Raw genomic sequence first — 17410 nt, 5'->3', positions numbered from 1 at the left:
GCAATGTAAAAATTTAATACCCCTTCTGAACTGGATCCAAAAAATAGCAGAATCCTACCACTATTTCATAAATATACTTTTAACTTAAATACGCCTTCTATATTTCTACGCCAGTCAAGACATTCAGTGATGAGAAGCATCTTGGGCAACTGGAATGAATGAAAGAAGAAGAAGGGAGTCTTGAAAATGAATTTGTAAGGAGAAGTAAGAAACTATTTCATCACTTTAAAGCTGGATTGCAAAACCCATTGCCACGTCAAAGTTTTTCTGAGGTTAATGTAGACCAGACCACTAAAATTAAGTTCTTCTAAATCAGGAAGACCGGAATCCCATGAACAATTCTATATTTTTTAAAAGCTTCCTTTTGTTTCAGCTAATGATCACATTGAAATCCTCTTATCCCCATCCAATCTCCCCATGGCACATGAAATTAACACGATTAAGAGTAAAGTCATCCAAAGATATTTTTTAAGGGTGGGGGCAATGGCACTTAAGAGTTAGTCATAGGCAGGAAGTCTGTAATTCTACCAAGCTTCTGCAAACTTTTGTCCTCTGAGTTCAAATCACATTTTATGTCTTCTGATTTAGCACAACTTTAATGTCCTATCCGTACCCTATGCCAGTGTTTTTTCAACCAGTGTGCCGCGACACACTAGTGTGCCGCGAGACATGGTCAGGTGTGCCGCGAAGCTCAGAGAGAGAAAGAAAACAAGAGAGAGAGAAAGAAAGAAAGAGAAAGAAAAAGAAAGAAAGAGAGGGAGAGCAAGAAAGAAAGAGAGAAAGAAAGCAAGAGAGAGAGAGAAAGAGAGAGAAAGAGAAAGAGAGAGAGAGAGAGAAAGAAAGCAAGAGAGAGAGAAAGAAAACAAGAGAGAAAGAAAGAGAAAGAGAAAGAAAGAAAGAGAGGGAGAGAAAGAAAGAAAGAGAGAGAGAGAGAAAGAGAGAGAGAAAGAAAGAAAGCAAGAGAGAGAGAAAGAAAACAAGAGAGAAAGAAAGAGAGAGAGAAAGAAAGAGAGAGAGAAAGAAAGAGAGAGAGAAAGAAAATGAGAGAGAAAGAAAGAGAGAGAGAAAGAAAGAGAAAGAAAGAAAGAGAGGGAGAGAAAGAAAGAAAGAGAGAAAGAAAGCAAGAGAGAGAGAGAGAGAAAGAAAGAGAGAGAAAGAGAGAGAGAGAAAACAAGAGAGAGAGAAAGAAAACAAGAGAGAAAGAAAGAGAGAGAGAAAGAAAGAAAGAGAAAGAAAGAGAGGGAGAAAAAGAAAGAAAGAGAGAAAGAAAGAGAGAGAGAGAGAGAAAGAAAGAGAGAGAAAGAGAAAGAGAGAAAGAAAGAAAGAAAGAGAGAGAGAAAGAAAACAAGAGAGAAAGAAAATGAGAGAGAAAGAAAATGAGAGAGAAAGAAAGAGAGAGAGAAAGAAAACGAGAAAGAAAGAGAGAGAGAGAAAGAGAGAGAGAGAAAGACAGGGAGAGAAGGTGGGAGAGAGAAAGACATAGAGGGAGGTAGGGAGAAAGAGAGCAAAAAAGAGAGGAAGGAAGGAAGAGAGAAAGAAAGAGGGATGGAGAGAGAAAAAAGAAGGGAGAGAAAGAGGGAGAGAGAGAAATAGAGCGGGAGGGAGAGAGAAATAGAACGAAAGGGAGGAAGAGAGAGAAAAAAAAATTGTCCAAACTTTTTTGAGCCCCCTCCCCTCCACTCAATATGCCCCAGGGTTTTGTAAATGTAAAAAATGTGCCGTGGTTCAAAAAAGGTTGAAAATCACTGCCCTATGCCCCCCTCACCCTCACCCCAAAAATGAATGATGCGACTCGATTTTTGAATCAGCCATTACTCTATATGTTGCTTGTGTACATAGGCATATAAAATATGCACAAAGGCCAATTAGATTTTCATTGTTCAGATGCAGAATTGTGTAAAAGTCATTCCCACCAATAAAACTGTCCTTGTTGATAAGACCAGTACAGCCATGTTTGTCCCCTTGGGATAAGTTACAAGTTAAAATTCTGGGAAACTTTAGAAAAGAGGAAAGGGAAAATCCTGACAGATACCTTTACACACTGTTAGAAGCAGGCACGTATAATTAAGTCAATGTAAACAAAATTGTAAACATTGAAACAAAAAAACATCACCCAATTAGGTGAACCTGATTATTGAAAATAATCAGGTTCACCTAATTATTAGCACTTTTTAATACAGTACTTTTAAAATACTTTTTAAATAACTTTTTTATACTTTTTAATAACTTTTTAATATTTTTTATAATAGCACTTTTTAAATAGAGCCTAGCTTTATTTAAAAAGTGCTATTGCTAACATGTTGTAAGCCGCCCTGAGTCTAAGAAGAAGGGCGGCATAAAAATCAAATAAATAAATAAATAATAAATTATATGAGTTCACATAATATATTTAACTATAAATTGATCAAATGGTGTGAATCTGAACATCCTAAAGAAAGAAGCACACAGAGACACATGAAGTCTAACCAACATTAATCAAAAGTAAATTTGTCATGTTGTACAAATGAATCCAATAAGGATTCATCTCATTAATGTATTAGGATTAAATTAAGAATATTTTGTGAATAAATAGAACGTATCCATAATATGTAAAACGATGGTTAATTATATGAAGGATTAACTTTATGAATGGATAAATCCATTTCACAAATAAGCTACATCCCATAGAACAGTGTTTTTCAACCAGTGTGCCGTGGCACACTAGTGTGCCGTGAGACATGGTCAGGTGTGCCGCGAAGCTCAGAGAGAGAAAGAAAGAAAGCAAGAGAGAGAGAGAAAGAGAAAGAAAGCAAGAGAGAGAAAGAGCGAGAGAGAGAGAAAGAGAACAAGAGAGAGAGAAAGAAAGCAAGAGAGAGAGAAAGAGAACAAGAGAAAGAAAGAAAGAGAAAGAGAGAAAGAAAACAAGAGAGAGAGAAAGAGGGAAGGAGAGAGAGACAAAGACATAGAGGGAGGTGGGGAGGGAGAGAGAAAGAGAGCAAAAAAGAGAGGAAGGAAGGAAGAGAAAGAGGGAGAGAGAAATAGAGCGAAAGGGAGGAAGAGAGAGAATTTTTTTGTCCAAACTTTTTTTAGCGCCCCCCCCCTGCCCCATTCAATGTGCCCCAGGGTTTCGTAAATGTAAAAAATGTGCCGTGGCTCAAAAAAGGTTGAAAATCACTGCCATAGAAAAAGGACTTTACCTGTCTTTGTCGCCTCATCTGAGCAACCTGAGAAACCAAGATCTGTCGATCCAGCAGCTCCATCCGCTGTTGTCTCTGTATATCAATAGTGGCTCCCATTCCAACGCCAAATTCATTAGAGGGCTCCGTCGATGAGAAAATTGGTTCAAGAGTCCGAGCAAATATCTTTGCTATGCCAGAAGGCACACAAAGTATGCGGTACACTTTTAAAAGACTACTACTGTAGCACATCCCCGATATCTAAAATAAAAGAAAAATGAACAGATTTAAAAATTGACATATTGACAGAGAAATTCAGAGACAAAGGATTAGTTCAGCAAATCTACTGGATGTCAAAAATGCATTACTTCTAATTCCGAAGCAAAACTTCAAAACTTAAAGAATTAAATAAGGTTCATTTTTATTTATTTATTCATTTGTCCAATACACAAATACATAGGAAGAAAAAAAGACATGTGGTAATATATATAAGGGTAAAAGTGAACTTAGAGGAGAGGATATATGAAAGGAAGAGAATATATATGATAAGTGAGAGAAAGGAAAGACAATTGGACAGGGGACAAAAGGCACACCAGTGCACTTATGTACGCCCCTTACTGGCCTCTTAGGAACCTGGAGAGGTCAATCGTGGAGAGTCTAAAGGAGAAATGTTGGGGGTTAGGGGTTGACACCATTGAGTCTGGTAATGAGTTCCATGCTTCGATAACTCGATTGTTGAAATCATATTTTTTACAGTCAAGTTTGGAGCGATTCGTATTAAGTTTGAATCTGTTGCGTGCTCTTGTGTTGTTGCAGTTGAAGCTGAAGTAGTCATTGACTGGTAGGACGTTGCAGCATATGATCTTGTGGGCAATACTCAAGTCGTGTTTTAGGCGCCGTAGTTCTAGGCTTTCTAAACCCAGGATTGTTAGTCTATTTTCGTAGGATATTCTGTTTCAAGTGGAGGAGTGAAGGGCTCTTCTGGTGAAATATCTTTGGACATTTTCAAGGGTGTTGATGTCTGAGATGTGGTATGGGTTCCAGACAGATGAGCAGTAGTCTAGGATGGGTCTGGCAAAAGTTTTGTAGGCTCTTGTGAGTAGTGTGAGATTGCCTGAGCAGAAGCTGCGAAGGATCAAGTTAACAACTCTAGAAGCTTTTTTGGCGATATAGTTGCAGTGGGCTTTAGCACTTAGGTCATTCGATATTAGTATTCCAAGGTCTTTTATTGAGTGTGGGTTAGCATTGAGTAATTGATTGTTCAGTACGTATGTGCGGTTTGGATTCTTTTTGCCGATGTGGAGGGTAGAACATTTGTTGGTTGATATTTGAAGTTGCCAGGTGTAAGACCAGTCTGAGACAAAGTCCAGGTCTTTTTGGAGAGTGAGTGTATTATCAGTGGTGTTAAAAAGTTTCACATCGTCGGCAAAAAGAAGGGAGGGAAATGTTTTTAATAGAAAAGTGAACACAAGAACAAGGGGACACAATCTGAAGTTAGTTGGGGGAAAGATCAAAAGCACCATGAGAAAATATTATTTTACTGAAAGAGTAGTAGATCCTTGGAACAAACTTCCAGCAGACGTGGTAGATAAATCCACAGTAACTGAATTTAAACATGCCTGGGATAAACATATATCCATCCTAGGATAAAATACAGAAAATAGTATAAGGGCAGACTAGATGGACCATGAGGTCTTTTTCTGCCGTCAGACTTCTATGTTTCTATGTTTCAAAGCTGCTAGTATTCTCTGTCTCCCTCATTAAGGAATCACAAACATGTTATGATAAACGTGCAGTCTAGTCATAATCTGGTATTAGAAGTAGAAAATGATTATTATTATCGATTATATGAATTTTGTTTGTTCAAGAACTGAGAAGTTTTTGTACATACTCATCTGAGAACCATTTTTCAGTTTGCCAAGAACTTTGGCTTTGAATTGTTCACTTGCTGCAGGGGGAAAAATTATTTGCCGATTGCTAAAAATCCCTTTTGTGCTTTCATAGTTGATGACCACAGCATGTTGAAGATTGGAAATTAATACCCAGGTATTTAAGTGGCTTCACTTGCTCAAAGAGTCTGGCATTAAACTTTCCAACTTGGTAATTATTAGAGAAACTTGTGGGGGCAAAACAGCTTTTTTTTTTTAAAGGAACTTTGGTGATTCTATTCCAATTCATAACGATGTATGCTAATACCCCTTCCCCCCAATTACTTAATCTGTACACTAACAATATTGTAGTTTTTATCAATATGGATTTTCATCCTCATTCCGCATCTGTTGTCTGATCCCTATTCTTTTCGTATGTGGATGACGTAGCAATTCTTTTGATTTTAAAAATTGGGCTATGTAAAGATTTCAAGGAACTTTCCATAATGTCACAGCTCCATCTGGAAGTTTATTAATGTTTTTCCTGCCAAATGATATAATACTGGGCACTGATTTATTATAGAATATTCATTCTCAAATCCTGCCTGTTCTGCCACTACAACATATCAACTACTGTAATGCTCTCTACATGGGGCTACCTTTGAAAAGTGTTCGGAAACTTCAGATCGTGCAGAATGCAGCTGCGAGAGCAATCATGGGCTTTCCTAAATACGCCCATGTTACACCAACACTCCGCAGTCTGCATTGGTTGCCGATCAGTTTCCGGTCACAATTCAAAGTGTTGGTTATGACCTATAAAGCCCTTCATAGCATCGGACCACAATACTTTGGCCTTCTCCGGGTCCCATCGACTAAACAATGTCGTTTGGCGGGACCCAGGGGAAGAGCCTTCTCTGTGGCGGCCCCGACCCTTTGGAACCAACTCCCCCCAGATATCAGAGTTGCCCCCACCCTCCTTGCCTTTCGTAAGCTCCTTAAAACCCACCTCTGTCGTCAGGCATGGGGGAATTGAGACTTTCCCTTCCCCCTAGGCTTATAAAATTTATGCATGGTATGTCAGTATGTATGATTGGTTTCTTAAATTGGGTTTTTTAAAATTAACTTAAATATTAGATTTGTTTACATTGTATTATTATTGCTATTAGCTGCCCCGAGTCTACGGAGAGGGGTGACATACAAATCTAATTAATAAATAATAAATAAATAAATATCCAGACAGAATCTATAACATAAGAGTTTACAAATTCTAGAGAGAAAACTAATTGGATGATAGCTTGATTCCTTTCCTATGTATTGGGAGAGGGATGGAATTGAGCTAGTTTTTAATAATTACATATGTGTATGCATATGCACCTTTGAGTCAGTTTTTTTTAAAAAATCTGATGACTGCCTGGATAAGTCCCTACAGTTGACAAGATTTCTTAAGTGATTTGCCATGGTGTGCATCTTAGGGCTTGGGACCAGTCAGGTCAGTAAGCTTTGTGCCTCATGTGGGGCTAGAATTCAAGTACAGTGGTACCTCTACTTACAAACTTTTCTACATAAGAACCGGGTGTTCAAGATTTTTTTTGCCTCTTCTCAAGAACCATTTTCCACTTACAAACCTGAGCCTCTGAAACTGTAACCTGAAAAGACAGGAAGAAGCCTCCGTGGGGCCTCTCTAGGATTCTCCTGGGAGGAAACAGAGCCAGAAAAGGCAGGGAGAAGCCTCCGTGGGGCCTCTCTAGGATTCTCCTGGGAGGAAACAGAGCCAGAAAAGGCAGGGAGAAGCCTCCATGGGGCCTCTCTAGGATTCTCCTGGGAGGAAACAGAGCCGGAAAAGGCAGGGAGAAGCCTCCGTGGGGCCTCTCTAGGATTCTCCTGGGAGGAAACAGAGCCGGAAAAGGCAGGGAGAAGCCTCCATGGGGCCTCTCTAGGAATCTCCTGGGAGGAAACAGGACCTCCACCCTCCCTGTGGTTTCACCAATCGCACACATTATTTGCTTTTACATTGATTCCTATGGGAAAAATCGCTTCTTCTTACAAACCTTTCTACTTAAGAACCTGGTCACTGAATGAATTAAGTTTGTAAGTAGAGGTACCATTGTATCTCACAGTTTCTGGTCTAGTGCCTTAACCATACCACCAAATTGGCTTCCAGGATTTACTATAGAGGAATTTATAAGAAGGAAAAAGTGGCTAATATTGATGCCATTATGAAGGATTTAAAAATTCCAAGCGAAATATTTTGTGTGTGTGCAATTAGTTTTTGTATTTCCACATCAATTACTGGGGCCATTTTAAATAGGATCCTTCAATACAGGAATGTTTGAGATATAATCCCGAGTAGATGAAAATACACCTTGAAAATGCCTGTATCAAGTGTCAAAAGATTTATGGTAATTGTTTTAGGGTCCTGTGTTAAGTGAAGATTTTGATATTACAAATAAAAATAACCATTGATTTTTGTTTGCTATAGCCTGTTGGCTCTATGCCCATAACTTCTGGCACATTTGTTATTTTTTGTGTTTAATAGCTTCTTATATCTCCTTTTATGCTCAGAAAAAAAGTAGAGATCATTAGCTCTATATGCACATATTGTATACCTGCATTACCTGCATTTTAACTAAAGAATCTTCTTTATTGGCCCATAGTATATATAGTATCTCTTAAGTGGTTATTGCATTCATGGCAGAACAGGAGGCTGGATCATTTTGGGCAAACCTAACAGGACTTTGAAAGAAATTAACTGATTCATTAAAACTTTCCAGAGACAACAGAGACTGCCATTAGAGGGCAGTTTAGAGCAGTGTTTCCCAACCTTGGCAACTAGAAGATATCTGGACTTCAACTCCCAGAATCCCCCAGCCAGCATTCGCTGGCTGGGGAATTCTGGGAGTTGAAGTCCAAATATCTTCCAGTTGCCAAGGTTGGGAAACACTGGTTTAGAGAACACTGAAGAACTGGGATGAAGCAGGCGCTTGCTTATTTGTCCACTGGTTCCAGGGGTGAAATACAGCAGATTCTGACAGGTTCTGGAGAACAGGTCGCAGAAATTTTGAGTAGTTTGGAGAACCGGCAAATACCACCTCTGGCTGGCCCCAGGAATGAGAAGGGAATGGGGATTCTTCCCTTGCCATGCCCACCAAGCCACACCATGGCCACCAAGCCACGCCCACAGAACTGGTAGTAATCACCACTGGTTTGTCCACTCATCATTAAAAACATTAGATTTGTATGCATCTCATTTGAGGCCCTGGCATGATTACCTTGATTATCATTCCGAGCAAACACAATTCATTTGGGTAACTTCATTAGTGTATATTTTATTCTATATGATATACAACAATCTCCTCTGAAAAGGCAAATCAACCAGGATCTGAGTCATTGTAGATTGCCAATACCAGCCTTATTTGCTTTAGGCATGGAAAAACCCCTGGTAGAACTTAAGCAAATTATATGGGGCACAGACATTCAGGTGGGACACAGCCAAACTTTTCCATTGCTTGCACAAATTATTGGCAAATCTTATCCTGAGCACATTGATTTCTATAAGAGTCTGTATGGCTCACTTAGAAGGTGCTTCTCTCTAGCCACATAGATGCTCTCTCTACTAGGAAGACAGCTGATTGATAGGTCAACCTTCCAAAAGATCAGGCATGCATCTCCTTGAATTCAGAGGTTTAATCTGTCTCATACACTCTTTTGAAGTGGTCACTGCATTTGGCTTGATGATTGATCAGAACTCCTCTTTAGTCTGGAACTTCACTGGTGGTTGAGATGCTCTTATTAAATGACTAACACCCAAGTATTTTTGTTGTGGTTAGCTCTGGCCCAGCTCCTGCCCCAAGGACTGTGGATGTGGGGGAGACATCTACATGCTGCAGGCCTGTTTTGCCCCCGGTGGAATCTGCTGATGAACGCTCCTCTGACCAAGAAGACATGAGTGACAGGGAGGAGGAGAGTGTGGCAGACAGCTCAGAAGGAGATCAATTATCTAGCTCCTCCTTGGATTCAGAACAAGAGTTAATGATACAGCCACGCATGCGGAGAGCGATGCATAGGCAACAACAACTGAGAGATTATTATAAAAGAAAATGAGGCCACCTGTGGTTGGGTGGGGCTGTGGTGATTAGTGAGGCGGCTATAAATAGCAGCCTGTGGGTTTGGCCATTGTGGAGGATTATCTGATCATTGTTTTTAGTGACTGCTTTACTGACTTTGACCTTTGGTGTGCTGATTTTCCCCCGCTTAGAAACTAAACCAGAGCAAAGTGTGTTTCACTTTGTGAAAGAAGAAGGACTGTGAATTGTCTCACAGCTGCAAGCTAAGTATCACAGAACTGATAAGGGACTTGTACAAATTACCAGTTTGTTTGGAGACGAGTGCTCTTTGCTATACCAAAAGAGGGCTTAGTTTAAGTGACTTTTTATTATAAAGAACATTGTTTTGAATTTTCAAACGTGTGTGTGTCTGAAATTTGTACCTGTAAATTTTGGGGAGAAGTCTATCAGAGAGCCCGACAGAACAATTTTGAAAGGACGACCAAATGTTTCCTTCAAAGTCTTAAATTATAGAAACCATTTGGCCCTTTCTATGCAATGTTAATTTTATAAAGTTTCCCCTTTTTATATGTTTATGGATTACAGTGATCCCTCGATTTTCGCGGGGGTTACGTTCCAAGACCTCCCGCGAAAATCGATTTTCCGCGATGTAGCGGTGTGAAATTAAAAACACCAAAAACACTAAAAACGCTCGCCGCTCGCCCGCCCGCCGTTCGCTCGCCCGCCGTTCGCCCGCCCGCCGCTCGCCCGCCTGCCGCCTGCCCGCCGCTCACACCGCTCGCCCGCGGCTCGCCCGCCCACCCGCCCGGCCGCCACTCGCCCCCGTTCGCCCGGCCGCTCGCTTGCTTGCTGGCCGCTCGCCCGCCGCTCGCTTGCTCGCCTGGCCACTCGCTCACCCGCCAGCCGCTCGCCGCTCGCCCGCCCGCCGCTCGAAAACAAGAGAGGGAAAGTGAGAAAAAGAGAGAGAGCAAGAGGGGGAGAAATAGAGAAAGAGAGCGCCCGCTCGCCGCTCGCCCGCCCGCCGTTCGCCGCTCGAAAACAAGAGAGGGAAAGTGAGAAAAAAAGAGAGAGCAAGAGGGGGAGAGATAGAGGAAGAGAGAGAATGACAGGAAAGAAAGAGAAAGAGACAGAGAAGTGATTCTTGGTGATGACGTATGACATCATCGGGTGGGAAAAACCGTGGAATAGAAAAAAAACCGTGGAGTATTTTTAAATTATTATTTTTTGAAAAACCGTGGTATAGCGTTTCGCGAAAATCGAGACCGCGAAAATCGAGGGATCACTGTATATGTAATAACTCAGACAGGCTTTAATAATGCCCTGTATTTCTTAAATTCTATGACCTAGTCTGATACTGTAAATGAATAAAAATGAGTGTGGTTATTGAAACAAAAGGAACAGACATGTCACTTTGAATTTTAAAAATCAGAAATTCCTCTATTTGCCATTGTTTGATGATTTAAAGCTGTTGATTAAAACTTCTAACAGAGAGAACTACACGATACTAGACTAGAATCAGGTCACGGTGAATATATCATGTATGATCATAGAAATATTAACATCTGAAAATGTATGGGAAATTATTTGATGTGACATGTTAACTTTTTTTTAATGTTGCAAAACTATTGATTAAATGCTGTTACTTTAATAAAGTATACATTAATTAAAAAGAAGGGTGTATACAGGAGGGTGGTATTCTACCATTTTGCACATTTTAATTAATTTGAATTTTATTAATTCTTGCCATATATAAAGAAGAAAACAAATTTGAGAACATTGTTCATATTCTTTCATCCGCTTTTTTATCCTATTCATCAGAACTAAGTATATTTTTATTCTAATAAACAATTTTTGCACACAAATGTTCTATAGTATATACCATCCCACCCCAAACTTAACCCTACAAAAAAGGAAGTGGTTGTGGCTTTATTTTCACTTCCGATAAATCAAACAGACGTTCTCCACTGCATGATACAGGACAGAGATGCTACTTGAATTCTTTTGAATAAATCCCTGTTATTTATTCAGTCAGAAGTATCCCCCCATCTTCTAGATAACTGTGAAGAAGCAATTAAATTTTGACAAAGCCATTGCTGCGTACATGAAAAAACCCTGCCCTCTCAAAACATTACTTAAAATTTTCAGTAAATTCCTCATGACTCATAAGATTCTATTCTAGTAACACATTTATTCTTCCTTGTATTCTTAAAATTCAGCTACTGTTTCAATACCAATAGTATTTGACTTACAACCACAGTTGAACCTAAATGAAAAGTGTTTCGTGAGTTTTGCATTTTTTCTTGACACAGTTACTGTATTTTTCGGAGTATAAGACACACCGGAGTATAAGACACACCTTAGTTTTGGGGGAGGAAAATAGGGAAAAGAATCTGCTTACCAGGTATTCATCTAGCTAGCATCCTTAGTCTGGTCATTATTTTATCCCCTGTTTAGGGTCTAGAAAGCTTAGAACTACGACGCCTAAAACACGATCTAAGTATTGCCCATATGCTGCAACATCCTGCCTGTCAATGACTACTTCAGCTTCAACCGCAACAACACAAGAGCAGGCAACAAATTCAAACTTAATATTAATCGCTCCAAGCTTGAATGTAAAAAATATGACTTTAGCAATCGAGCTGTCGAAGCGTGGAACTCATTACCGGACTCAGTAGTGTCAACCCCTAACCCCCAACATTTCTCCCTTAGACTATCCACGATTGACCTCTCCAGGTTCCTAAGAGATCCTTATCTCATATATCATATATCTTTTCTTCCTTTCATACATCTTCTCCTCTATTTTTATATCTTTTCTTTATATATAATGCTTCATGTCTATTCTCTTCAATATGTATTGTTTATTGCAGTGATTTTCAACCTTTTTTGAGCCGCGGCACATTTTTTACATTTACAAAATCCTGCGGCACACCACCAACCAAAATGACACAAAATGACACTCTAAGACAGTACAAATTATACATGTTATCCCCCCTTGTATGTATGTGTGTGTGTATACACACTCTTGAACCATTTCCAGAAACAGGTGAGGGCTGGGGGTTTTCCTCTCTTATTCTTTGGGTGCTTTTTATCATATGCTTTAAATCAAGAGTCACTTCTCTCTCTCTTTTGTTTCTCTCTCTTTCCTTTCATTCTCTGCCTCAATCATTTTCTCATTTTTCTCCTCTTTTTTATCTCATTTCTCTCTCTTTCTCCCTTCCTCTCCTCTCTCTCTTTCTTGCTTTCTTTCTCTCTGTCACTCACCCACTCTCTTTCTCTCTCACTTGCTTTCTTTCTCTCTCTCTCTCACACACTCTCTCTTTTGCTTTCTTTCTCTCTCTTGCTTTCTTTCTCTCTTTCTCTCTCTCTTGCTTTCTCTTTCTCTCTCTCTTTCTCTCTCCCCTCTCGCGGCACACCTGACCATGTGCCGCGGCACACTGGTTGAAAAACACTGGTTTATTGGACTAAATAAATAAACAAACAAACAAACAAACAAACAAACCTTATTTGGAGCGAGTAACAATGAAAGAGCCTGCAAGCCAGCAAGAGCTGGAAAGATCATTAACACTTCGTTAGGCTGGAAAAAAACTTATTTGGAGCAAGTAACAATGAAAAAAAGCCTGCAAAGACTTAGGGCTGGGAAAACATTCTTCAGAGACAGTAACAATGAAAGAGCCTGCAAGCCAGTAAGAGCTAGGAAGATGGTTAGCATTTTGTTAGGGCTGGAAAAAGAAACGTCAAAAAGCTACATTCAGAGTATAAGACACATCCTCTTTTAGGGAGGAAAAAGGTATGTCTTATACTCCAAAAAATATGGTAAGTGAATCACTTTAATTAATAATTGTTAAATTAGTAATATGGTTGTTATTATTATTATTATTATTATTATTATTATTAATTTATTAGATTTGTATGCCACCCCTCTCCGCAGACTTAAGTGAATCTGGTGCCCCCCAATTGATTTTACTTGTCACAGTAGGTCACAAAAGATGGTCACATGATCCAGGGATATGCAACTGTCATAAATACTTGTCAAACATTGAAATATAAATCATATGGCCATGAGGATGCTGCACCAGTCATATGTGTGAAAAAACGATCGTGTCACTTTTTTCAGTACCTGTATAACTTCGGTCATAAATGAATTGTTGAAAGTCGAGGGCTACCTATATTATAGTGCTACGCCATTCTCATTTGATTTAGACATTATCAATACTATACTATGGTAGTATGGTATATAGAAGATAAAGAGTTTAAAATCCTCCCCTGTGATGCTTAGCTCTTAGTCCAGGTCTTATAACTTTGGTAAACTATTTTTTCAGATTATACGTAGGTTTCTTTTCACACTGTAACCTTTGCTCGCAATATATGTATTATTTTTTTTGATGATTATGTTGTTTTATTTCTGTTCATTGCCCAAGTTGCTTGCGTGGGATGGTTGGCTGAATAAATGAATGAGTAAATAAACAAGCAATCAACAAGCATGCAAAGTTAGTTACTGGACTGCTAATTGCAGTCCAGTAACACAAAATTTATGTTGCTATTTCTGCAATTGCAATTTAGTAAATGGCTAAGTTGATTAAGTGCAGCTATTAAGTACAGCTCTCAATTATTAAAATTCTTGGCTGAGGTGGGACAAAAATAGCCAGAGAAATGATTGAAGCGTGGGAAACAGGCCCCTTGTCAGTCAACAGGAATACTGATTTGCACTAGTTTATCAGATACTTAAGAGCTGAGGGCACAGCAGCATGAGGAAACAATAAATCAATCATTATCTATCTATCTATCTATCTATCTATCTATCTATCTATCTATCTATCTATCTATCTATCTATTAGATTTGTATGCCGCCCCTCTCCGAAGACTCGGGGCGGCTAACAACAATAAAAAAGACAATGTAAACAAATCTAATATTGAAAATAATCTAAAAACCCCCAATTTAAAGAACCACTCATACGTACAAGCATACCATGTATAAATTCTATAAGCCTAGGGGGAAGGGAAATTTCAATTCCCACATGCCTGATGACAGAGGTGGGTTTTAAGGAGCTTGCGAAACGCAAGGAGGGTGGGGGCAACTCTGATATCTGGGGGGAGCTGGTTCCAGAGGGTCAGGGCCGCCACAGAGAAGGCTCTTCTCCTGGGTCCCGCCAAACGACATTGCTTAGTCGACGGGACCCGGAGAAGGCCAACTCTGTGGGACCTAACCGGTTGCTGGGATTCGTGTGGCAGAAGGCGGTCTCGGAGATATTCTGGTCCGATGCTATGAAGGGCTTTATAGGTCATAACCAACACTTTGAATTGTGACCGGAAATTGATCGGCAACCAATGCAGACTGCGGAGTGTTGGTGTAACATGGGCATACCTTGGGAAGCCCATGATTGCTCTCGCAACTGCATTCTGCACGATCTGAAGTTTCCGAACACTTTTCAAAGGTAGCCCCATGTAGAGAGCATTACAGTAGTCGAACCTCGAGGTGACGAGGGCATGAGTGACTGTGAGCAGTGAGTCCCGGTCCAGCTAACTATCAATACCCAATCAACAGCTAAGTTACACACAACCAAGCACCACATAAATACTATGCGTAGAACTGCCCAGTGCACATATCCATTTATGGATTGTGTCTCATATCTAGGTATGAAATCTGACTGCTTTATGTTTTTTTTAAAAACTCAAAAAAAATGAAATCTGACTGAAAATCTGTTTCATCTAGGAACCTCTGAAGTTGCAAGCAAAAGTCATCTAACATACTGGGATCTAGATCTCTTGAGAAGGGACCACCTTCTCCGTAAGCATTGAAAGGACCAGCCTTTCTCAAGGATGCATTCACAATTGCCAGAAACCACCCAGGTTACCTTCAGGAAACCTTAATTAACCAGGAGAAGCATGGGTCCAGTTTCTTACCCAGGATTAACGTTGAGTGTACTTTTAAAACATCTGTTACTAGATGCTTCATTTTCATAAAATGAAAATGTCATGAATCATTTGATAAGGGACAGTCATTTGGTATATATATAATTTAGATACTATGTTTCCAAATTTGAATTTTGTGTTTTGAATTTAAAAGGCAAAACTGAAGACAAAACAATGCAGGAAATTCCAATCGTCATTCCAGAAATTTACTTCCTAGTTATTCATGAGAGATAAAACTAGTCCTTTGGCTACTGCATAAACAAATTCGGGGACACCAAGGCATCTCTTCATTATCATGGAGAATTAATTAATTAATTAATGTATTTATTTGTTTGTTTGTTTGTTTATTTATTTATTTTCATTCATTCATTTATTTTCATTCATTCATTCATTCATTCATTCATTTTCATTCATTCATTCATTCATTCGTTCATTCATTCGATTTGTATGCCGCCCCTCTCCGAGGACTCAGAGCGGCTTTCAGAAATATAATCATTTGGTGGGTTTTTTTCAATTAAATTATCTTCTTCATTCAAAAATCAACAGAAAAATATTTCATTTTTGAAGAGCCTAAGGAATTCTAAGTAGCCTGTGTAGAAAAAAATTAAACAATACAACTTTTGATGGGATACTGTATAGCAAGGATATGAACAAGCTTTATTTTCTTTTAAAATATTATAAAATAGTTCCATATAAGCAAGGGCATCTTTGAAGAATACCGTTCAGGGTATAGTTTGAGATTGTGCCAAAAGCACTATGCAGTATCAGTTTCTAAGCTCCTACCTCTCACACAAAGGAAGCAACATCTGTTAACAAATAAATCCAAAGATGCTGCTTCCTTTCATCCATCCAAATAATGAGTATAAATATTTTTTATTGTGGAAAAAAAGAGAAAAATGTTAACTTTCTTCTTCATTCTTGCAAACATTTCAGTTTTCAACCAGCTAGATTAGATTAGATTAGATTTATTGGATTTATATGCCGCCCCTCTCCGCAAACTCGGGGCAGCTCACAACAACAATAAAACAGTACATAATAACAAATCCAATGCCCACCAATCTAATTACAGTTTAAAATTAATAAATTTATAAAACAATCCCAATGTATATAAAAACAGACACACAGTCAATCAATCAATGGCAAAACAACATGGGCAAGGGGGAGATGTTTAGTTCCCCCATGCCTGACGGCAGAGGTGGGTCTTAAGGAGTTTACGAAAGGCAGGGAGGGTGGGGGCAATCCTAATCTCAGGGGGGAGCTGGTTCCAGAGGGTCGGGGCCCCCACAGAGAAGGCTCTTCCCCTGGGTCCCGCCAGACGGCATTGTTTGGTCGACGGGACCCGGAGAAGGCCGACTCTGTGGGACCTAATAAATAAAACAGAACAAATAACGTAGTGTTAATTTAATAGTGTTGTGGTTGGCTCTGGCTCAGCTCCTGCCCCTGGAAATGTGGAGGTGGAGGCAGGGGAAACATCAACATGTTCTAGGCATGTTTTGTTGCCAGCAGAGTCAGGGAGTGCAGTTTCCTCAAATGAAGAAGGTGGGGGTGACTTGGAAGAGAGAGGCTTGGCACATAGCCCAGGAAGCCAATCACCATTATCTTTGGTCGATTCGGATGACGAAGTGTTAGACCCATGCAGGCGCAGACTTATGCATCGAAGAGGCCAATTGAGGAAATATTACAGGAGATAAGAGAGGCCACCTGTGTTTGGGTGGGGCTCCAGTAATTAGAGCTGCTGCTATAAATAGTAGCGTGCTAGTTTGGCCGTTGTGGAAGATTATCTGATTGTAGTTCTTCAGGATCGTGCCTCGCTGTTTCTGAACTTTGTGGATTTTTCACGCCTTTGACACCAAAGCAGAGTAAAGTGTGTGTGTTTCACTTCATGGGAAGAAGGAAGCCTGTGACGTTTCTTCACAGCTACTAGCTAAGTACTTAAGGACTGATTAAGGGACCTGTACAGCCTACAAGGTTGTTTTGGGGAAGAGTGCTCTTTGCAATACAAAAAGGGTGCTTTGTTTCTTTTGAATTTTGTGATAAAGGACATTGTTTTGAACTTTCAAACGTGTGTATGTGTCTGAAATTTGTACCCGTGAATTTTCACGAGACTTCTACCAGAGAGCCCGGCAGAACAATTATGAACTAAATTATTAAATGATAAAAGTCTAATACTGTATACAATTCTTAAATGGAAGATGTGTAGACCAAAGCAGAAACTTTTAAAGAAAGAAAGAAAAAACATTGAAAAGGGATGGAGAACTGCCAATAGACATAGTTCTCTGCTCTTTTTCAAAGTATCACCAGGTATCACTTATGAATCATAAGTTGATCGTGAGAAGGAAAAGTAATGCGCAGACGATTCTGGTAAAAGTACATTCAGGTAGCTCTATTGCATGTTTGACCACACACAATCTTT

At 39.6% G+C, this 17410-nt stretch overlaps 1 protein-coding gene across 1 annotated transcript in view; it reads right to left on the bottom strand.

The window, feature by feature from the left end:
- UBAC2 (UBA domain containing 2) overlaps window positions 1-17410 on the bottom strand; it is a 143229-nt gene that overhangs the window by 31667 nt on the left and 94152 nt on the right. The window contains exon 7 of the mRNA XM_070751222.1: window positions 3177-3416. Coding sequence (XP_070607323.1) covers window positions 3177-3416 — 240 coding nt within the window. The remainder of the gene's footprint in view (window positions 1-3176; window positions 3417-17410) is intronic.

The sequence above is a fragment of the Erythrolamprus reginae genome, chromosome 4, assembly GCF_031021105.1.
Source record: "Erythrolamprus reginae isolate rEryReg1 chromosome 4, rEryReg1.hap1, whole genome shotgun sequence".
Taxonomy (NCBI): domain Eukaryota; kingdom Metazoa; phylum Chordata; class Lepidosauria; order Squamata; family Dipsadidae; genus Erythrolamprus; species Erythrolamprus reginae.
This window is presented reverse-complemented; position numbering and strand designations above follow the sequence as displayed.